The sequence below is a fragment of the Corvus moneduloides genome, chromosome 8 (assembly GCF_009650955.1).
Source record: "Corvus moneduloides isolate bCorMon1 chromosome 8, bCorMon1.pri, whole genome shotgun sequence".
Taxonomy (NCBI): Eukaryota; Metazoa; Chordata; class Aves; order Passeriformes; family Corvidae; genus Corvus; species Corvus moneduloides.
The window spans coordinates 13,987,984-14,012,042 of NC_045483.1; the positions used below are offsets into that span (position 1 = coordinate 13,987,984).

The 24,059-nt window shown below is 38.3% G+C and overlaps 1 protein-coding gene across 11 annotated transcripts in view; it reads left to right on the forward strand.

Annotated features, from left to right (window-relative positions):
* Positions 1 to 24,059, forward strand: part of LCOR (ligand dependent nuclear receptor corepressor) — a 90,912-nt gene that overhangs the window by 6,728 nt on the left and 60,125 nt on the right. For 4 of the 11 annotated variants that reach the window (XR_004241576.1, XM_032116650.1, XM_032116659.1 and 1 more), the window contains exon 2: positions 23,889 to 23,954. Coding sequence is in view for 2 of the 11 variants with exons in the window: in XM_032116650.1 (XP_031972541.1) it covers positions 23,889 to 23,954 (66 nt within the window). In the remaining 9 variants the exon portion in view is untranslated. Of the gene's footprint in view, positions 1 to 10,334; positions 10,428 to 21,466; positions 21,571 to 22,250; positions 22,345 to 23,888; positions 23,955 to 24,059 lie in introns of those variants that run through there. The other 7 variants (XM_032116654.1, XM_032116653.1, XM_032116655.1 and 4 more) reach the window with 6 other exon arrangements.

The following is a 24,059-nucleotide window of genomic DNA, read 5'->3' on the forward strand; positions in this document are numbered from 1 at the left end:
GCTCCCTCCCTGATAATGAACTGTGGGCTTTGCTTTCCCAACCAGTTCCTCTATTAATAAGTTGCAGCTTTGTACCACCTCTCCCCAGTATCTCTGCAGGCCTCTGGGGTTTCTCATTTCTCTCTGACAAATCTATGTGGCCATTTTGGGAAATGAGAGCTTCAACTTCTTTCTTTTACTCTTGAAGAATGCCTCACTGTTATTTCTCTGGGTATCTTTAAGTCAATTACCTTTTACCTCAGATTTAGTTCACCTTGTATGTTGTGTGTAGTACCGCGTGCTCTTTATGGTGAGTTGACAAAAAACTGAACTCTCAAAGCTAAGCAGGAGATTTGAGTTACGCATCAGTACTGCTGACACATGAAAGATGAAGTGGAGGTTATGGTTTTGCAACATTTCTGCAGGACACCACTTCCTCTGCAGTAAAATTGCTATTAGATGATGTCTCCATCTGTTTTTTCCACTCTTCTTACAGAGAAGAGGAAAGATGGTACTCCTCTTACATTTTCTAGGAGGGGTGGCAAAGTGGCTGCACAGGGAAGACTTGCCGGAAGACAAAGGATGTTCCTTATGCCCTGAGGACCACGATATTTTATGGGAGGGAGTAGAGGGGGAGAAAAGAGGACTGGACAAGAGCCTAGTATTCATTAACAAAGGAAGCTTTCAGAAGCTGAATCCAGCAGTGTGGAAAGACATCAGAGGCCACCAGTCTTAACTCTTGAGCTGAGTTTACTAATGAAAACTTTTCTGGTTGTCTTTGAATGTTTTATGCATACACTTATAGTACAGGTGTTTCAGTGTGTAACTGGGGAGATGAGTCCATTGGATGTCCTTTGCCCTCTGCTGCTGCAGGGGTGGTGGTCGTTTCGAAAACAGACTAACTGCCAAAATAGGAAGAGGAACAGGTAGTCAAGAGTCAGAGTTCTTCATTTCTTTATTTGTTTTTTTGTTAGTTGCCCTAACAAAAGGATGTGAAAGCTTCACCCCACAGCCTGTAATTCCCCACTCTTAAAACTTCAAGGTCAGTTCTTAGTCCTGAGGCTCCTTACTCTGTGCTCCTGTACATGTCATGGTGTCTGTAATGAGTCTGTAGCAATGCGCTGTTTGGCTCCTTTTGCTGCTGTGTTTATGTGACAGGAGGCAGCTTGCTGTTACCTGTGTAATAAACTTTTGAGTTCAGCCTGCAGTTTTGCAGAGACAGGCTAGTCCTGCAGCTGTTAGACTTTCCACAGCAGTTCAGATGCACAGAGCTCTTTGGTGGTCAGCCTGTACTTACTGTGCAGACTTAACATGCAGGTCAGTTTTGAAACTTTGTCACAGATTAGTCAGAGTAATGGAGTAACGTGCTTGTGCACTTCAGATGGGGAGTCTTGTGATCAGAAGAGTCCTCACAGCCTGTGCCTTGTGTCCTGTAGTCTTGGGCTCCTGGAGAAATGTTTTTATATATTGGAATGCAGAAAATGGATTTGCTTTGGTTTAAACAGCAACCTGGCTTACTTCTTGCCTTCTTTGGCAGTTATTTTGTTCTCATTGTGAACAAGTTGAAGATAAGCTAGTGTTACAGCAGACCTTTGTCTCAAGTTTGGTCATCTCCTGGGTTAAGATTTGTCATTGTGGCAAAAATGATGAGAGCTGCTTTCTAGGTGGTGCTTTATCGTGGTCTTTAGATGCGTTTCTGAAAACATGCTGTTGTATCCTTTGCCTAAAGAAAATTTTTGCAGGAGTGGATGCTTAACTTCCATTTTGCTCTGCAAAAGCAAGAGAATAGGAAAGCATGGAGGTAATTTCCTTTTCTGATCTAAACAAACTTAAAAGCAATCTTCTTAAAGCAGTGATTCCATTTACATCCTTCAGAATAGGAGGAGCATTGCTACCTTATCCCTAGCTTTCTCTCCTGTTTTAAAGTCATTAGTGAAACTTAAGTTTCTGTGATACCAGAATGTCTCCTCTGGGGTTTCTCTCAAGGGTCTTACTTTTATCTTATGAAGAAAAAAGCCATCTGACAGTGTTAACTTCCAAACGAGCAGTGAAAAAACTTTTAAAAAAAAACCTACTGCACTTTTATGTCAGTGATCATTTCTTCATCTAATTGTCCTCTTTGCTAAATAAGAGGAGTGTCTCTTGCTGGTTTTAAATGTCCTTTGGAAAAGTTGTGCTCTTATTCAACTGGAAATGGAAAGTTTCAGTGACCTTAGTGGTTATTCTTTATATACATGTTGTACTTTACTATCTTTCAAAATATTACAAGATTGAGAAAAGGATGAGGATGTGTGAGGGGAAAAACTAAATGTGAAATATTAGTTATGTGGTGGTTTAGGTGAATATCCATACTTCAGAATGTGTTGTGTAAGACAAGTGCTCTGAGTTTTTGTCAAAATGAAGTGTCAAAGTCTCTTGGAGGGGGGAACAGTAGTTTTTTTCCCTGAAATATTTCTCATGAATGTTTAGCTTATTCGAACTTATACTTGGTGGGCAAAATCGTATCAAGTATAACTGGATATATAACAAAATTGTATCAAGTATAAATTTGGTATTTCTGGTTAAATGCCTAACTACTGCCCACACATTTCTCTTGGTTTTTTTATACTTTCCTCTCATCCTTGTCAATCCTGTGCATTCATACAAAATAAGAAAAATGTAATCATCTGGAACTGTATGGTAAGATGCTATGAGAACCTTGTTCTTTTATCTCACAGGAGTATTTTTTTAAACTCTTTACAAAATCTAGTGCCTTGGTCTTCCCTCTGCAGTTTTCCTTGAGACATGTGCAGTCATTTGGGAATGAATGGCTTTAGTGCTCAGTTGAGATAGGCCATGCAGATGCTGCATTTATTTCTTGAACAAGCCTACACCATTGAGAGAAGAACTGTGTTTTGCCAGAGCTCTCTTAAATCAGTGTTTTTCAACCTGAAGTTGGCAACAAGCAACTGTGGAAAAACAAGACTATTGCCAATAGTTTAAATTGTGTGGGGTTTTTATGCTTTTCAGGATTCCACAGTTTGAAAATTACTGCTCTAAATGATTTGTAAATGAGGGCTATTTTTCCTTTCCAAAGTGGCTGTAGGTGCTAAGGAGTATGAGCTGATATTTAGTGATCCATTAGATTAGGATTGATTTTTAACTTTCCTTCCTCTTCTCATACTTTGCTATTTAAAAGTGTATTTTATCTAAAAATGGATATCATGGAGGATACTAAGCCTGGAAAACTTCATCTTGAAGGCTGACTTCTGAAAAAATGTTAGAGTGCTGTTAAGTAGGTCTGTTTACAGAACTGCACTCCCTGTATGTAGAGCTTCTGTATTTTCCCTTCCAAGAACCTTGCTATGAAGGCCAAACTCCTGCTAGTTTGTGTTAGATCTAAAGATTTCATTGCATTCCTACCTTACATGGTTGTGAAAGGAACTTTAAATATGCAGGCTTGAGCATAAACTGACGTAGTCTCCGTGTGGTACATTGGCAGATGCCCTGAAACAACAGGTAAACCACCTTTCAGGTCGCAAGAGGGCATGGATTTATTTATTTTAATGACTAGAAGGCATTTGAAGTATGGGATGGATGCTAAGCTGTTTGGTAATCCCTTGGTGCACTGCTGTTCTGGGTATCAAAACCCAAATAGTCTCCATCCTGGCCACTGTCCTCCTGACTCTTTTTTGCTAGAACCGTAGCTGAGGTCACAGTTTGAGCATACTAACAGTAAATTGAGTAGAGTTCAGAGGTTACTCTGCTCAACAAGTTACTCAGTTTAAAATTAGATTAAAATTTGACTTCATAAGTTAAAGATGTTGCAGAACTGTAGTTGACTTTGCCATGGAGGCTGCTCTCCTTGCCTGTTACAGATTGGTTCTTGTTCCTAAATCATCTGTTTGCCTGTGACTAATGTTGAATTTGTATCTTTCTGCTGCTTGTAGTTTGAAGTGAATTCTGTGCTCCAAATAAGAACAGCAGATAGGGCTTTATTTTCTCAACTCCTTGTAGGCCAAGGACTGCTCCTGGCCCTAGGATAGGAAATGCCTTACGCAGCTTGGTATATAATGGGAGATGCTTGAGAGGAAGGCATGTATTGAGAAGTCGATCACAGCTGCTTTGGTCTATACTTACTGGCATGGTGATGAACTTTAGCAGCTAAATGCGCTTGTGATGACACCTCACAAACTTTAGAAAGTAAGCAGTTATTTTTAGGATTAAAACTACTAAACCTACTTAAAAAAAAGTCTATGCAAAAACACTTTTTCCCAGGAAATCGGCACCTTCTGCTTATCATGTTTGTGGGCATTTCAGCATCACAACCCTATATCCTTCTTGATGTTCCTTCTTGTCTGTCTTTCTATTGTCTGAAAGTTGGAGGGCTTTCCACTGCTGTAAGGGAAGTAGAATAGTTCTTTCATATTCAGTTAGGAGAAGGAGATAAGCAATCCTCTGATCTCACCTTTCAGGCAGATGGATCTTTGCTCTCAGCATGCCATGGTGCTGCCTAGGGGGGTCTTCATGGTTCTGCTGGTTAGCAGCACACAGAGCTAATTTCTGTGTTGCTTTGTACTAGCAGACTTGAAGGGTTAAGAGTGTTAAATTACTGTGTGGTTTTGAAACTCTGTTGGTGGTGTCAAAAATTTCTTTATTAAATAAATAAATAATGCTCTGAACACTGGTTTGCTGCCCCATAGTTTTGCCAGTGTAGCTGTATTTGATCTGGTTTTAAGCTGGGTCATGAAGTCAAGGTTTAATAAGCCTTGACTGTAATGAGGAGTCACAGGTTAGTCTGAGCAGAGACTGTGGGACCTTAGCTGTGAGTGGGCCAGAACAAGAGCCATGGATGTGGGTGTGTGGAGGAATCCCTGTGAGGGGTGTCCTTGCCTCTGAGGTAGGAGCCATCTGTTCTCAATGGCTGTGAAAGGACACCAGTGCCTGCTGGAGCACCTTGTGGTTATGTGTGTCAAGTGAGGCTCTCCTGAGGACTAATTCCTGCTTTCTGTCAGCATGGCAGCCAGCGTGCAAATGTGCTTTGGCTGTTGGTGCAATAACTGCCTCACCCTCTGCTGTCAGTCCACACTCATGTGGGGCTGGGGTCTAAAGCAGCATGAGTCAGGTGGTCTTAGGAAATTGATCATCTTGTTTCAGATGACCTCACAGAAGGTCATAAGCTTACAGTTGTTTTCAAAATGACATGTAAAATACTTGGCTGTGGGCTTTCAAACTCCTTGGTAAGGCATTCTTTAACCCAGGTGGCTCCTCCCTGTTAGTTCCTTTTGAGGGGAGGTAGAAATGAAAATTAACTAACAGGACATCATAGCCTTGAAATATCCCAAGAGTTCTTCTTCTTGGAACCTGTGAAGGAAAATGAATATCTCTTCAAAACTAGGTCTCTTGAAAATCCAGATGTGGCATAAATGAGGGTCAAACTTCACAAAGAATGCATTTAGAAAAGGAAATGATGAGCTTTAATAGCAGTATAAAGACTGAACTCTTCCAAATACATCTTAAAGCATTTTTGGGGAATGGGCAAAATGTTTCCCACGTTAGAAAAAAAAAAAAACAGTTTCAGGTAACTAACTACCTGATCTTCCCATCAATGAGAAAAGTGTATTCTTTTGAAGCCTTTGCCTATTAATGTTCTAATGTAAAACTTGAGGGGACAGTGTTTGGGGTGGCACTGGTGGGAGAAGGCAGGCGGGTTCTGGTGGGGTTTTTTTGTTTGTTTGTGGTTTGGGGTTTTTTTGTTTGGTTTTGGGTTTGATGTTGTTGTTTTAAGCTTAAAAAGTCAAATAGAAGTCACCATGAAAAAGCTATTCTAAAAACATACTGTTTTCAGTTAAAGAGTTAAAGGTTAGGACAGCTTAGAGATGTGCCTAGCTAGGTTCTCTGAACCTTTTTTTTAAGGAAATTAACAGAAAATGGTTCTCAAGAATATCTAATAAAATTACTGTTGGCTTTTGAGCCATAAGTTATTCTTTGTCCAGAATTAAGTTAAACATTATGCTATTTTTTTAAACTGTATTGCATCACATTAAGCAAGTTTCTAGAGGGCCAGATTTCTGAAAAGGCATGAAATTATTCTCTTTGCAATAGCACTGTTTTGGTGAAAAACATTGAAATGTGTTGATTATAGTTTATATGCCCTAAAAGTGATGTTTAGTGTGGGGTAGAAGATGCTATAGGAAACATTAAGTAGACTTTTTTTCCTTTTTGAAATAGAGGAGGTTATGCTAGAGCAACTGTAATAAAGCATTTCACCCTGATTTTGAAGAAACTGCAAGTCCACATTACAGACCTTGTCAAACTGCAACTTTGTATTACATTTAGAGTGGGTACAGGTTTGGGCAGTAACTCTTACAGTAATTTCTGAGAAATCACAATTGTATGTCTTTTAACCTAAATGAGCAGTATGGGAGCCTATAGTTGTTTAATGCTGGCCAATATATAAGATTATTCAGGAAAGATTTTGGTTCCACCACAGGTAAATAGAATGCATGTCCAAGGGATGCATGGCAGTAAAAGTGAATTTCCTTATAAAAACACAGTTCATGGTTGCACAGCAGTTTTGACTCTCACACAGATCTAAAATGCTGCAGGAAAAGGGTGATCTTACCACCCCCTTTGTGCCACTGCCCTCACTTTGTGTAAATGCGTGCTGGGTTGGATCAGGAAACTGATCCCTGAACCATCTTGTCATGTTACTGTGCAAATGCAAGATGAGTGAGCATCTGGGGGGGTGGGGAGGATGAGTGGGATCAGCTCTTTCAGTGGAGAGGTGGATTTATCATGGATTAAAGTGCCAGGTGATCAGTAATCATAGCTTCAAAACATTGAAGATATGCTGCAGAATGAACTTCCCTGTTACAGTAACCTTCAGTTTGCAGTAATCTGTCTTCTAGTGACTTGGGATAAATGAATTGTGGAATTTTGTGTTTTCTTACTCTGCTTCTCTTAATTAACAATTTTTGCACGATACATTTTGCAGTCATACATTTTGCATGCATGTGCATTTTACTGCTGTTTAATTTTTATCACCCTCCTTTAATGCACTTGAGTCAGGCAAGCCTCATTCTACTCTTGATGCCGCCTTGCTAGTGAATGTGCCTCAAGTTGCAGAAATCTTGATAAAGATCTTTATCCAATATGTTTGTTTTTCATAAAATTAACAGGAAGTTACAGAGAAACTGATGCTGTAATGGGGACATTTGGGTCAGTACTAGTTACTGTTAGCAAAAAGTTTTCAGGGATGAAACCAGCGGAATCTGTCTTCATATCCCCTAGTAGTCAGTCTCATAGGTATTTCCTTGCTCTGGTTCCTATGACATAGAGGTAGTCTAAATTCTCCTTTTGAACTGGAGTCAACACACTTTTGAATGTTGGCCTAAAGGAAGGGATTTTCTTTATCTCTTTGGGTAATCTGTGTATTTGGGCTTTAACAAAATGACAACAGTCTCTGCTAGGGTGCCTTACACCTTAGGTTTATGATGCCAGTTGGGGAGATGGGCCGGTGCTGAAACAGCTTGCCTGGGGTCCGTGTTCTCCCAAACCGCAGGGGCAGTGGGTTTCTAGCCATGGGAACCTTCTGAGCCTCAACCCCTCATTACACCAGACTTCGAAGCATTCTTGGTCTAGTGCAGTATCTTCCATTTTCAGTGAAAACAGTCTCTACAGAGGGATACATAGGTTTGGACTGGGCTTTCTACGTGATCAGCCAATCAGGATGCATATTCAACATGACTACTGGTTTAGGGATTTTGTGTTAAGACAATGTTTAAAGTTGTTACAGGGCTTGCTTCCGAACAGGAGTCACTAGGGAAAAAAAGCAGGTAGAGCTAAGGGCAGTTGGCACTTTTGCTGAGTTAATCTGAGATTCATCAGCCAGCAGCTCCTGATGGCTGACCAAGGAGCACGACAGGGCTGTGTCAGGCCAGCTCTGCATTCATGAGAGTACTGGAATAAGAACCACTCCCAGAAAACCTCTGTCTGCTCATTCAGCAGTAGGTCCCATTGCCTTCCACACGAGCTCTGTGATCCGTGTGGTGGTCTCTCCTGCAGGAGCATGAGTCTCCTGCTCCTGTGTGCCTCACCTGTTCTCTGCAGCATGCTGTGCCAAAACCTACAGAGCATGGAGTGTTGTTGACTCTATCTCCTTTCTGTTCTAACAGGCCTTGATTTTCCAGCATCTTTGCTGTAGCATGTATCTCTCATGTTTTTCACTTGAAAAGAGTCCAGTGCAGTTACACATCTAACAAATTGTATGCTCTGTTCTTTAACAGCAGCTATGCTTCTGCTTCTGAAAAGATGTATTCTGGGATTTGCTGGCCATGCTTTTTGAGATGGCGTTGTTTAAGGCAACCCCTTGTGTTGCCACTTACACTTTTGCGCTTATTGGAATTGGGATTTGGGCTAGTGAAATCTTTGTCTTAACCCTGAGCAGCCATTCTCATGCAAGGTGAACTTGTACAAGTTACTGCTTAAAAACAAAAAAGAAGTGAGGGGTGTGTGTGCAAAACCACTTATCCTTTCTGCAGTCTCATGAACTTTTACCAGTGTAGCTGATGCAGTGTGGGAGTAGGAATGAGTGATGGAGTAGAAGGAAAGGGCTGCAAAACCTGCTGTTGCTACTGAAAGATCTGCTCAGGAGACTGTGCTTTGAATCTGTAGGCTTGATTGGAGTTTGCTTCTATGAATCCTGCCTCATGCTAGCACTGATCTTTCAAAGGAGGCAAGAGATTACAGAGATACTTTTCCAGTGTCCTCTGGTGCAAAAAGCAGAGATTAATTTTTGTTATGTCTGAAGTCTTGCATCTTCCTGAAATGCACTGAGTTCTTCAATGAGATTATGTGATTCTTGGTTCTGTACTGTCTTTATAGTTTGAACTACTTTAAAACCTGTCCACGCTGTGTTTCATGTGCCTTTGGCTTGAGGGATGCCTGCCAATCTGTTGTTTAAATCTCCTTTGAAATATACAGGATTAACCAGTTTCTGTCAAAGATGAGGGAAACTGGTAGGAACTGTTTTGTTCTTGCCATCACATCACAAGCAGCAGCTGTAGATGTTCATAGGGTGACTTATTTCAGAAATCACATCTTTTAGCAGTTGTCAGGAGGAGGGAGAACCTTCAGTCTGCTGTTCTCTTGTAATGATGGGATGCATTGACTGGAGCATGAATTTCCATACTGGAGCTTCTCCTAAGATTCAGCAACGTGATAGGCAGAAAGATGGCTTCTGGTAAAATGTTGGACCTTTTGGTTTGGGGTAGGGGTTTTTTTGTCTTTTTCCTTTTTTTTTTTTTTTTTTTTTGTCTGTGGACTGCCATGAGTATAAAGCATCTACATGGTTGCCTCATGGAACCCTTGTTACTGAGAGAAACAAATCCTGTGAAATTAGCATATTCTGTTAATTTGGGAATGATTCAGAATAAATGGTTCTTAGTTTGTGCTTAGAAATATTTCTGAAAAACAAAGGCTTGACAGTCTTTGAAGATGTATGCTGGTTACTTTAGCTTTTAAATTTACATTTGTCTGCTGTGGGTGGAGATCCTCTTTCAATCTTTCTAAAGGTAGAGTCCGTTCTTTCCTCCTGTTATCTTTGCTGTTAAAGCTGGACAGTGCTGACATCTGCCTTGATGGATGAGTGGATGTCATTCTTGGGAAAAGTAAATTTGAGGCAAAAAGTAAATGGTGAAGGGGTTTTTTTTATTCTTCTTTCTTTTTAGTAGTTGAACTAGCTGTTTTGGTTTCTTTTCTCGAGGACCACAGGAATAAATCTGAACAATACAAGGTTGAGTTGCACCTGTAAAAATGGATTCATTTTCTTAGCTTCCTCCTGTTCTGCACAAAGCCACAAGCAGCAGAAGTACTGGAAGAGCCTGCTGCGTAGGCTTATGCTAACCGTATGTTAACTTTGCTTAAAAAAAATTAAACCCTACCTCCTGCAGAACTTGATTTGCCATTGAGAGAAGCTTTCCACTTGCTGGGAGTGAAGGGGAATTTTTCAGTCCCTGGCAATTGTGTGGAGAGATGGCTATTGTTATTGGCTCAAAGACTGTAGAAAGAACTTTAATTTCCCTGCTCTGTTTGGTGCCTCTGCAACTCCAGACTGTCTTTCAATGCAAATATTTAGCTGACTGTCCACTGTTGCTGCTTCTAGGTTCCTTTCATTTTACATTTTCTTCCGCTATCCTTGTGGTTCTTCTACATTGAGTGTTTGGAGTTATTTTTCATGAGATGTTTTTATTTCCAAACTAATCTTATTTTCTCTTTAGGTCATTTATGTATTTGTCTTCACTAATGTTTGCAACATCTCCGAACATAGTATCCTCTGTGAATTTAACTAACGTGCTGTTTACCCTTTCTTCCAGATCCAGTTTCTGATCCTACTTCCACATTTGGGAGTATGCAAGGGACAAACACATCTCTTTGCGTAGCTTGACTGGATATCCCAAGACTAGGATGTTAGTATATTTAAACATTTTTTTTTGCATTAAAATGTTGCCAGTATCTTAATTGCACATAGACTATTATTTCTTAAATGTAATTAACTTGATTGGCATTATGCATATTCAGAAGCCTGCTGGTGGAAACATTCTGCAGTCTGACTAGTGCTTATTGGTGACTTTAAAATGGGTGCAGGAGTAAAAAGAATTTCAAGGTTGCTTTTTAAATGAGCTTATTTAGTGTTACAGCTTTAGCACTCATTCTTGAAAATGTTGGCTCTTTGTGTAATAAGATTAACTGTAGGTTAATCCACGAACATATAAAATCATTAGACTATGTTTAAGATATTTATGAAAGACCATTTCAGACTTCTGAATGCATGAAGAGAGATTTTTAAATACTTGAAATAGTCAAATATCTATAGAAATACTTGCATCAAATAAGCGTTAACAAAACCCAAAATTGCACACTGAAGTCTTTTTTGATTCCCTGCATCTCAAGTCATATTATTATTCTGGGACTAGTAAGAAGCCAGTTGTCTGGAAGAGTAAGCCCTATGCTAAACTCTTTTTGCAGATTTGATAATGCAGCTTCCTTAAAAATGTGTTTTGTGATTGTATCACTATTGCAAAATGGGGTATTGCATGTTTTCTGTTATGTAAGTAATTGTATGGAGATAGTTAGCAGTTCAAAGCCAGCATTAAAATATGTGGTATTTTGAAAAATGTTGGGGTTTTGACTTGGCTACTCTTGGAGTGTTCCATGTATTCAACTACTACTATATTTAATCAAATTACTTATTGAACACTAATATAAGCAAGTATTTAAAATAGTCAACTACTACTATATTTAATCAAATTACTTATTGAACACTAATATAAGCAAGTATTTAAAATAGTGAAGTCACTAGGATACTGAATGCAGTGTTCACTGTGTAGCTGTGGATTTTGCAGGTTCCTCTCCAGCCTTAGTTTTCCAGTGTGCTTCTGTTCTTTTTCCCCTGTAAATGAAAGGAAGCTTCTCTTCATGTGGTTTGAATTTCTTTTGTTAAAACTGCTGCTGACTTTCTTGGCTATGATTTTAAAGTGATGGTATAGTTTCTCTGCTTGGATTTTAATTTGTACTGTTCAGCTCTGTACATGGGTAATAAATCCAGGTAAAATTGCAGTTCTTCTTTAGCTTGGCTACTTTGGCAAAAGAAGAACAAGTGCAAGTTGTTCTGCAGCACTTGTTCTAGTAGCCCAGTGCCTTTTGTTTTAGTGTCTGATTTCATTCACTCATACCTCTTGTATTATTGTTGTTGTTTTATAGAAAAGTAAATGTGTGTTCTAGAAGTCAAATATTCCTTGAGCTTGGAAATATTTCTGGTGTCAAAGATAATTTTTTGAAAAGTTGGCTATATTTGAAATAATCTTCAGAGTATTTAAGATATAAAGTTGACAGTAGTGGGGAACAAGGCACTCACATGAAGTAGTTAGTAATGCTTCTTGCACACACAGTCGTCAGCACTTTACTGTTCACTCTTTATACCATACTTCATTCATTACGTGTGCATGGTAGTCTTTTTCTTTTAGAGAAACTTACATATGAAGAATTCTGTAGGGGAAAAAAATTACCCTTAAGGGAAGGTATTTACAGTGTCATAGACATCAACCAACTTTGAATAGTTGTTAGTGCTACTGTGGCCTTTTAATCCCTTAGGATCTGGTGATTAGGGTGTAGCCTGCAGAAACTCAGTTTGTGTCAAATTCCTTTACTGTTTATATGGCTGTACTGCATGCAGTTCCTAGCCATGGACTGATTAGGAAATCCATTTCTGAGATTTTGCTCTGAAAGAACAATTAAGAAGTTAGAAAAAGAGCTGCTTTGAATATAAATGATACTGATCTTAGAAGCTGAAGCTTCTAGCAAAGCAGCACTCAAAATTGTGAAGGGTTTCTGTTGTTTCTTCATATAAAGGTTGTACAGATACTTCAGTCTCTTGATGAATTTAGCAGTACAACAGAGTGGGCAAGCTTGAGAAGATTTGTGTATAGGTTAACTGGAAAACTTAATTCTGATTTGGAACAAAGGACCAACTTCTGATTTGGAAGGCTGAGTGCTCTCCCAGTGTTTCTTCACTTAGCATCAAAGAATTGGTTTCAGATCTTCTGATCATCCCAAATAGTGACTTCATTCTTTGAAAATTTCTAAGGCACTAGCAGGTTTACTAAGACCTTTTTATTGAGATACCAACTGTAAAATTAGAGCAAGACTGGCTGTAGAAGTCTTATCTCCAGATGTTTTGACTTTGTAACAGTTTGGTGTTCTTGACTAGAAACTTTGTAATTTGTGTAACTGTTAGCATAGCCTGAGATTCTGCTGCAACACAGTGACATTGAGAAACTTAGCATGCAGAAAGTATGGAACTGCTGTCTTCTGTCAAGTTCAGATCACAAATGATGCTTTGAAGCAAAGAACTTCAACTAGATTGAAAACAAATGTGTGAGAGTATAGGCTGGCCTCAACCAAAGTACAGTGGATTAAACATTTGACTAAAGAAGGCCAATAATAAGTGCTACGTTTCAAGAATTCCAGAAGGTCTGGAATAAATGAGATGGAGAAGGCTGCAGTGTCAAAAAGCTGCAAAGAACTGCTTGGTTTGAGGAAGACTTAAAGATGATGATAGGAACTGAAATTACTGTGTATATGACTCAGTTAAGTTCACTATAAGCTGTTAAATATACCATTAGACACCAAATTCACTGTAGCTATCCAGAAAAGATACTTGGGAATAACTTTGAAATGCTGAATGGCCATCATGAAATTTGTGTTCTCTATCATGTTACTTTTGCATCAACCAAATCCCACGGGATCTTTTCTGGCTATGATCTTCAGTTCTGTTCCAGTAATTACTTCAGATGTCTGTCTCAGATCTGAATAAGGGAAGGGCAGTCTGAGAGAACAAACAACTAAGTTGGACAGATCTTGATTTCCACAGTGTTGTTGTCTAAGATGTCCCTGGTCCTGCCACTTGTTCCTGGTGGTGTAACTGGACTAGGCCTGGAAATTTTTCCAGCCTAGAAATAAGGCAAGCAAAAAAGATTTTTTAAAAATCTTCTATATGTTCTTGTGTAGTCATTTATATTTCCAGTCAAAAGCGTGATTAGAAATGCTGATGTTAAGTAGCCTTTCTCCTGTCCCATGTTGCTGTCAAAGAGGAAAAAGAAAAGCTCTGTGTAATCCCAATTGTAGTTGAACACAAAACACCTCAAAGAAACTGGGGTGCTTCTTTTGAGAAGCTCACCTGCAAGCATAGCTTACAGAATTGGTGATGTATGTCTGAGGCTAAAAGGTTAGTAAGACTCCAAGAGTTGCCACATGAAATGATGGTAGACATGATGTGACATCAAAAGTGAGGGAGAGATTTATCAGTCACTTGCTCTTTGGGAAAATTTGACTAAACCCCAAAGGTCAGGCTTTTTTACAGCTATTTACTGTGTGTTTCTTGCATCTAAGTTCCTAGTCTACACAGAGTAATGTTCCATCACATCTGGCAATTTCAGTTCCCACAGTTAATTTCAGCACCAAATTGTTTTTCTGCTGTAATATTTTGTTACAAAGTTGTCAGCAGCTGTGCTTATGCTTTTCTGTTTCCAGAGGAATATCAGGGCTTGAAGCTTCTTTAGTGCATAGGCGTAACCTGAGGTGTGACTGAGGGATAACTAAGAATATTTCTGCTAGTATTTGGTTCTGTTGGCACAAGGATAAAAACAGTAATACAGGTGTATCTTCCTTGCCGTACGCAAGAGTGGTCATGTGCTTACTTTGTACCTTTGTGTTCTTAATACTGCTGCTGTGCAAACAGCCATAAAGCTGGAGAGGATTTTTAGGCTTGGCTTTACTTCCTTTGGGTTTGCACCTGGTGTTGTAGATTCATGGAATGCCTTGCTTGCTGGGTACTTCCAAGTGTGACTTCAGTGATGACAATTAGTCACTACAACCTGCCCTGTAGCTAGTATGAATTCTGTGTCTTTCAGTGTTAAGATACTCCTCTTTGTGTGTTGATTTGTTTTTAGGGTTTAAGGTGGATAACTTGTGATCCCCTTGCCTGCTTTCATTTAGCCTTTCAGTTTTGTGTAGCTGCCTGTGTCACCTTCAGATTTTCCCTAGATCATTCTTCCTTTTCAGACAGAACTGAGCTGTCCATATGAAAAGGCTAAGGATACTTTTCTGGAATTTCTGGGAAGCCTTCTCAAAACATCACATGTGCTTCATATTCACTGTAGTCATGATTCAGCTTTCTTTCCATGATCTAGATCTTTCTTTGCTTTTGTTAGCTTCTTAATCAGAATTTAGATATACTCACTGGTGTTGTAGTGAAATAATCACTTGACTTTTTTAAGTGGTGTATCTTTGCATACAGATCTTTCAGGATGCTGTGAGCTAGCTGGAATCAAGGTGTACTGTTCATTGAGGCAGTTATGTAATGGCTTATCGTGGAGGTTTATTTTACACCAGACAGACATACAAATAACAGAGTAAAAATGCTCTTGGTGATTTTTACCTTACAGGTAAGCTCAGTATACTCACCTCTCAAATCAGAAATGTTCAATTGTTTTCATGGGTCTATTCATTGAAGATCATCAGATTTTCAATGATTGGTGATATAATTATGTTTAGTTTCCTAAACAGAATCATGTTTTCATTCCCATTTGCAGATTACTGTATAAATCTGAAAAATCTATGTAGAGATGGTGAAAGGGATAGCTGTAACTTGAGAGCGAAAAGAATAATATATTGAATTAATTCAGTAATGAATCATGGTATAAATGACCTCCTGTGGTAAAGTTGAAACTGAGTCACATTTCAGAAGTTTTTTAGATCACAGCTGTGGTTTGGTAGATGCTTTTTCTACTGGCAGTCCTTGTTTAAGTGGATTCAGCAGCTTGTACCTACCCTTTCTGGGCTGATTTTTAGCTTTGAATTATTTCAGTTAATGTGATTTCAGTAGGTGACTGTGTTGCAGATAGGGAACAATGTCAGGCAAGACTGAATTGCTGAGGGAAGGCAACCATCTTCAAACAGGACAGTTGTGGAGTGTGAAATATAGTTCATATCTCAGCCAGTTTAACTCATGCCTCTAATGCTTTTGCACTCTGCCAGTATGTATCTCTTGAAGTTGGGGTGAAAGCCACTGGTGTCCTGTGCTTCCACATAGACAGCTTCTGTGGGAGAGGGAGGGTTCCTCCATGATTTAAAGTGATGTGGACCTCTGGTGTACTTGCTTGTGGCAGGCTGTTCCTGATTGCACACCTGGCTCTTGCTTATCTGTGATACGAGCATTACTATGGCCATGAAATAAAGTGAAGCAGTGAACTGATGCTGCTGGAAATCCCATCTTTTTTGTGGGAGGCATTTTCCAGGCAGATCAATTCCATCTACTGCAAGGCTATTCTTAAGTTTGTGCCTTAGGAGCGTGGGGTGTGGGGATAAACACTAGTAGTTAATCAATGTCACCTTACCTTTGCTTTGGAGTGAAGCATTAACGGACTGTCTCCAATGGGAAAAAAGTTTCAAGTTTTTTATTTTGCTGCAGTAAGTAATGCAACACGGTTAGAAATCGAAAAAAAATTGCCTCAAGTTTGAGAAATGTTTGGGCCTTCATATTTTGGTCCATGCTGATTTGTGCTATTGTGCGTTCTCATTCTTGAGCTATTTGACTCTTATGTGTTCGTAAGCTTCCTAGCTAGTTGTTATAGTTTCTTATCAGTGAAAGTTGTACCTGCTGGAACTCCATACCTGGAGGTTGAACAAGTAAGAGCACTGTCTTTGAACTGAGATACTGAAAAGCAACTCCCACTTCAATTTTTAGTGTTAAAACTTGTTTGTTTGGATTTTATTTATTTATTTATTTATTTTAAATTTAGATCCTATTCTACCATTAAGTAAAACTTAAATTTTTAAGGATGCATAGAAAGTCGATAGTTGCTGAAACTCTTCTCTTGTAATTCTTTGCCATTTTGTGCTGTCTGTATTTTCTGGTTTATTTTCTAAAGTAATAAAATGCAAGTATTTACATGAGAAGATTCCAGTCAGGTCCTGCATTAGTGCTGACTGGCTGTGAAGGAAACCAGCTAGTCATACAATAAACCTCCTGATCTTGAGTTAAAATGTAAAACAGAAACCCACAACCCCTGGTTTGAATTAAGTAGCCAGATTAGTGGTACAGTATCTACAAATTGGAGGATCCTTTCGCCCCTGAAAATCCGTATGAAGATTACAGCTCAGCCTGCCAGAAAAATTGCAGAGTCCTTAGCTTTCCTTGAATTCTGCTTCTGAGACTTTTGATTGGAGATAAGAAGTTTGCATGCCTTTGTGTAATTCTCAATATCAGATCGCACACACAAAAATACTCCTCGTGGGAGGGAAGCAGGAGATGATCCATATTTTGCTATACTCTGCACTCTGGCAACAAGCTTTATTACTTGTCACTTCTGGTTTTTGGGGTTGAATTTTCAGTTGTAATCAGTGAGATAGCCTGCCAGTTAGAGTGCTAACATTGGATGGAGAGTCCCGTTTCCATTTCTTGCACTGCAACACAACCTGGTAACTTGCTTTGCTTCTCTGCTCTTCCTTGTAGAGGGGAGAGCTCTCCCCTGTTCTAGGGTATTTGGCAGGGCACTTTTCTGGTGTGAGCTGTAGTTCCAGTATGTAGCTGTTATGCTGTCATATTTAGCTCATTAAATTTTAAATGCCTTGCTGTGAGTTTGGGATTGCATCAAAGAAAATGTTCTTAGACTTGGTTATCAGAGGAAAAGGAATAGCTTGGTTGAGAGAGATGCTTGGAGAGAAGAGTGAGGATGGTCTGCTGCAGCTTTTTTATTAAAATTACAGACTAATAGTGGAATTTTAATTAAGTCCTGCAGGATGAATGGTCAGTTAGAAGCACTTCTGTCAACAGTTTTTGTAGTTTTTTGCTGTTTTTTTGATTTCTTAGCTTACTGCTGTGGTAAGTTACTGTAACAGTGAAGTGGCTGTTTGGCAGAACATGCACCTTGTTGGCTTCTTGATTGCTTCAAATGAAGCTTCTCCACTGGAGATGCTGTTCTACCATGAATGAAGCATTACTCTAATGCCAAAGAATTCTTTTTCTCTTGAGCTCCAAGGGCCTGTTTAGGGACCCCAGCACACGATACCCCTTCATTCTGTCTTGAGAACAGAAGGTGTTTTGGTGCAAAAAGCTACAGAAGAGCTGTGTGTTGCTATACAGAACTTGGATATACATCTTCTTTTAAACAGTACCTGTCTTGACATCCTTAGTTCTTTTGTATACATGTGTCTGTATTGCTCTTATAGAACCAGGTTATTGATGTTTAAGGTCCCTAGAATCCTCTGGAGCAGGAATGTCTGCAGTAAGTCCCTGAACAGTGCAGTTTCATTAACAAGAATGGGGAAGCACGAAATTTGAAAAATTGATTTAGCTTCTTGGGGAACAAAGAAAAAGCTGCGCATATCAACCAAAGTTGATTTAACTTGTAGTTGGAATCCTTAATTGGTCTCCACCCAGATAACGAGATCTCTCATCAGAGGTGGATGGGAGTTTCTTTCATTTTGTTGCATGAATAAAAGAATATTCGCAACTTATAATTATATGCATGTCATGAGACTCAGTGTATATTAATAACTGTCCTGTGACTTTTTTCCCCCCTCCCTTGTTGCTTGGTCTTGCTTTTCTATTAAGATGCCTGTGACTGAAACATTCGAGTTTAATAGATTATTGTCCTGAAAGAGACAGAATTCCCATGTTACGCATAGACTGTAGAATTTTTCTGAATTAATTTCTGCTTCAAATCCCATAGCTGTGGATAAATATAACCAATCTTGACCAGCAAATCTAGGCATGAGAAATCCAATAAAAACCTGATGTGATGGTGGTGGCTCTTGCTTCATACTAGTTAATGAGACTCCTAACATGATGAATCCAAGTGCTGGGGGAGAGGGAAAGGGAAATAGATCTTAGCGATCAGCCCATGCTTTACTAAATAACACTTCCAGAACCCTAGAGTAGGGAAAATGATGATCCAGTCCTAGAGTGCATGTCTTTTGTCTTCAGTTGGACCTCTGTAAAATTAAAGAGAGAGTGTCTTATGTCTGGCTGAGTTTGATCAGCTTCCAGTTTCAGCTGCTGGATCTGGGTATGTCTTTGAGAAGCTGTTTTTCCTGTTCCTAGATGTGTGATTTGTGGCTTTCTCCATTCCGTCTACTCCTCTTTCCAAGTAGTGTTTAATTGCATTTGCTTTGGTAAGCAGCCTCTGTGACCTGGGCTTTTTGTTACTTGCTGCTCTTCCTGTCTTTGTAGCTCCAGCAAATTTACTGACTACTTTCTTCCTAGTCACTGACTAGGACTGAAAAGGCAAATGGCACAGGGCCAAGAACCAGTACCTGATGGACCTTGCTACCAGTAGTTTCTCATTTACACCAATATTTCAAGAGCTGTCACTTAATTGACTTTTAATGTTTTGTATTTATTTGACTGGTTTTGTTTGGTTTGGCTTAGGGATTTTTTTTTTTAATTTTGGGGGGTTTTTTTATTTCTGATTTTAGTCAAGATGTGTCATGCCAGCCCAAAAGTCTAAAAATATTATATCAAACTTGTTGTTAATTAAAATTCTGGTTTTGTAAGAGTCTAATAAGGATTTCTCTAAGCCCATGTTGACTGACATAATTTTTGCTATCAATGCTGGAGAACTGTTCATTGGTTTTGAAAACCGTTACCAATTTGAGACCCCAGTACTAACTTGTTTAATGTTGTGACATTTCAAAGAGATAATTTTTTTTTTCTTTTTTGAGCCCATTGGGACTTTCTCAATATTTCAGGACTTTCTGGAATGAAACACTGCTGCAAATACTCTTGAGTAACTGACAGAAAGAAAACTGACACGTGTCCATTGTATATTAAGACAATTAACTTACAAGTATTAGTAACACCATCTTGATAGATTTTGTTGAATGATTATATGCCTTTCTATCGAATGTTTCATAATATACTGCCATATTCTTACATATATTACCTAAAAAATCCAACGTATATGTGCCTTGGTTTTGATTTTATCTTTGCTTACTTTAAAGCTGTGTACATCTCTTCTCTGACTTTTGTAACATTTCTGAATATATCTTCTGTGCTCTAAATCTTTCTGTCCATCTTCTAACCTCGTCTCCTCTTTGTGCTTTTACTCTTAGTTACTTGGGTTTGGGTTTTGTTGGTTTTTTAGTTTGTTCTTTTTCCCCATTTAGCAGGTCAGGTTTTTTTCCCCCATGGTTTTGATGGTTTCTAATATGTCCTTAGATAGTTAAGAAATTTAAACAAAATACATAGCCAACTAATGTCTTAAGTGACTTGACTCAATTTCCAGCTTTTTGAAGTTGTCCTTTTGTGTAAATTCCTATATATTAGGCTGACTGTTTATTATAAATAAATGCTGATGACTCACTTATCTTAATTTCTATTGCAACTGGTCCATTGCAGTTGGATTTGATCCTTTTGGATCACTTTCAACTCTGGATATTCTGATTCTCTGGTTCTATGACCTACTATACTTAACTGCTGCCCTGGCTAATACTTATTTAGTCTGCTGAGGTTTAGTTTATAAATTGGTATTCATAGATTAAATTGATATGCACAGATAAGGGCTGAAGAGTTCACAGCTATGTATGTTGGTTTTTATTTTCTGCCCTTTCTGTGTTGATTTTGAGTTATTAACAATTTATGTAATAATACATTCAGAGCGATTGTAGTCTGTATTTTTTTACTACCCTCGAAATGATTTGTACCTCTAAGTTAAAGTCAAGCTTTACTGCTTTGACTGGATACATATCTTGGGCTGAATTATGTAGTGACTATTCAGAGGTATATTTGAGCTGTGCTGTCTTTAGGGGAAAAAAAGCATTGTTTGACATGCTAGGCTCTGTGTCAATGGCACTCCAGAAATGCATCCCTGTCTTTTTCTGAAGATCTTGCATTCCTGTAGTTCATAGTAGAGAATGTGTCTTTGGCTAATCCACATTGCTAGAGATCAGCTGTTGACTATGGACTATTGACTTCTCCAATACTGTTATCTCAAGGAGCCTGGTAGCAACTTAATGGTTGCAAGGGCTCTCAGTTTGAAGGGAGAAGATGACATGAAGGCCTAACTGGATTTTTTTTTTCTTTGCAAAGGTTAAATTAAACTGTTGTGTTAAATTGTTGTCTTAAAGCATTAGCTATCAAACTACAATTACAGTTTTAATTTATGACAAAATATTTGGTTATGGATGGGTAAAAATGCCAAGAAAAGATGAAAATAAAACTGTTTAGGTGCAGAGACAAAACTAGTGAAAACTGATCATGCTGAAGACTGCATAGTCAACCTTTTTTTTTTCCCCCCTTCTCTTTAGTTTTAATATCTTTCCTTGCTACTCTTAGCAGAAAAATGGCACATACATTTTTATCAGAGGATGTTTTAGGGAATGCTTTACTTGGAGAGCTAACAATTATGAAATAGCAATAAGTGTGTAACAACCTCTGCATTTAAAAAGTTATTCCGCCCTTGCTTCAGTACTAAAGGCTTTCTTTCTTTGTTCTGGGATTTATTTTTTCTAATTCTTCACTTCCTAGAGAGCTTTCTGGGAAAGAGAGATGTTTTACACTTTATAAATGTTGTACTTTTAAAAAAATTTAAATCTTTTTTTCTAAATTCTTACACTAACATCCAAAAAATGTTTTTCATTGTAAAGGTCACCAGTAACATTTGTAAGAGTTAAATATGTGGCTGCTTTGATTGTGAAGAGCATATCAGAGATCTAAATGTTACTGATACTGAAAATCTAGTCTGATATGTAAATAATACTGATTACTAAAATATTGGAATCTGCTTTCTTTTTCTTTCTTCTAATTCTGTTATTCCTGCAACTTTTCCACTGGCTCTGCTCTTCAGCTGCTGTGAACTGTCAGTCACTGAAATATAGATGATGAAATTATAGAAACTGGAATTTAGCAGAGGCAGCCATGTTAATTTCTGTTCCATTTGAAATGCAGGGAAATATCATCTGCCAAATGGAAAAGGACAATCGGTGGGAAAAGAAATGTTCTTTTCAAGCTTCTAAGAGCAGTGACAATGGAGAGAAAAAATACTATAAAAAGTAGGCAGCTCCTTTTTCAAGATTTTGTTTTCAATGTATTCTGCATGATTAACTGTACACAGTTGCTCTTTTGGAGCCCTGAATGACTGAACACGACATCACAGGGCTTAAACTGCCTTTGCTGCATTGCACTTTGCATTTGGGGGGAATAGGGCTCAGCTTTATGGCAGTTTTACCAGTCTCTAGCATAATTTTTGAATACATTCATACTTCCCTTATTTGCCTTTTTTAATGTCAAACATTGCACATAAGATGTTCTGCTGTTGCTATGCAACTGCTAAATCCAATATTTAATATTAATAAAACCCGAGTGGCATTAGCATCACTCAGAACAGTGGGCTAGCAAACTATGATCGTACAATATCCAAGCTGTAAAACTTGGCAGGGACTTCAGTGTGCAATTGCATGCATGGCAAACTGTGGGGCATGAGTCACTGGCAGTTACTATTTAAAGATTGATGAGTTTGAGTAAAATTTCTGAGGTATTTTGATTTATATATATATATTAAATGTAAGTTTTAAACAAAAAGATAAAGAACAAGGTTGGTTAGCTATTTTCCTTAAGGTTTCATTTCAGAGTCAAATTCTGAGGGTCACTACCCATATGTTAAAAACGTTATAAACTATTCAACGTTATAAACCTATGGGTCAATACCCTGATTCTCCTATTTTTCTTCTAGGTCAGGTTGGTCGGCCCTTTCCCACTGTTCCTGCCACTTCCTGAAGCCTGAATTGGCTTTTTTTGGAGGCAGTGCTACTTCTCTGCCTGACAAGGTGCTGTTCAATGGGATGTGTTTCCAGTTTCTCAGTTTCTCCTCTTCCACCTTGTTTCTGATTTCTCCCTATTTCTCTTCACTCTTGACTGTTACGTCACTTTTTTTTTCCTTTTTTTTTCTTTTTTTTTTTTTTTCTTTTTTTTTTTTTGGTTCTTGGTCCTTTCTGAGATTAGATTTTTAGTGTTGTACCCCAGCAATGCTTTGGCCATCTAAGTCATGTTGCAGGCTGCAAATTCTGTAGGATCCTGCATCTGATTGCTGAAGATGTTGGTACACTGACACTCTTGCTGATACCCAGAGGGGTGTAACGCTATTTATCATTTCCTTTTGTAGACTGCTCTCCAAAATATAACTTTGATATTAGATCTGGATGGAATCAGAATTATTTTAGAATTACTGCTTATTTGAAGTGTAATAAATGATTTCCTTCATAGTACATGATCATTTAGATTTTGACTGATTTCTTAAACATTGCTATTTTGGGTAGTTTATCTGTCCCTGATTCACCCACGAAGTTTCTCTAAATTTAAGACCATATTTTTGTTTCTTGAATTTTTTGGTTTTGTTTCTTCTTGTGCCACTCAAAGACTCAAACAAGTAGGACAAGCTAGAAGCTCCTAGCTACTTGCAAACCATTCTTAAATCTACAAAGCAAGAGTATTGGGGGGGGAGGGTGGGGGGGGACAGGCAATATGGTAAGTTGTAGTCTTGAATTTTTCTGGTCATATTCCCTTTTTATAAGCGGGTGGAATTTGTCTATCCTTAAGTAATCTTGGTACTTTTCATACTCACTTTGCTAACCCACAGTATTGGGTAGTTAATAGCTCTGTAGATTTTTTACTGCCAGCAGGAGGTTAGTGCAATATTGATTTAACTTTTCCAAATAATGCCAGTAATTTTGGTGCACGTTTTCCCTCTTCTGGAATAAATACAAACTGATTAGATTATTTTAAGTGAGGTATAAATCATGGCATTGAAGTAAATCGGACTCTGTGTGTCTTGGATGCAGATCTGTAATTGAAATTTCATTCCTTAGTGATATGGCAATGCTGAATCTCTCTCCTTTCAATTTTCTCTCCTCAAAACTGCAACTCTTCGGGAAACACTGATTCTAGTATTTACTGAAATTCAGAAAAGTAACTGAATGCCACTGAGATGGAAGAATGTATTTTTTTAATTGGGAAAATGTACCTTCTTTCAGTTCGGAGGCTTGTATGAGAATATTTTTATTTGTGTAAAAATTACTTGGTCATGTTGTAGAACCTGCAGCTACCTATGTTCTTTTCAAAATGGTTTATTTCAATCTTGTAATGTTCTTTGTTTTTAACCTAGCTATTTACAAAAGTACAGGATTCAGTGGATTCTAGACTGTGCTATGATTTATCGGTAGTTCAGTCATCACAATTGACCCATGTATCTTGTAATACTTGGAGAAAACATGTTGAGCTCTGTTCTTGGAACAGATAAATATAGAACTGCTATTGTGAATATTGTAGTGACGTACTAATCTAGAAAGCTAACAATTCTTTTATTTGCTTTTAGGGTTTGAAAGTATTCTAGAAGGCCTGTTTGGACCTGGATTATTAAAAGATCTCAGTTTGTTTAAAGGTATTCAATCTCTATGTTTGTATCTTGTTCTGCATTTCTAATGACAGAGGCAGCCCCAGCTCTGCCTCTAGAAAATGTGTGTTACCGTGGTGATTTGTGCTTTTT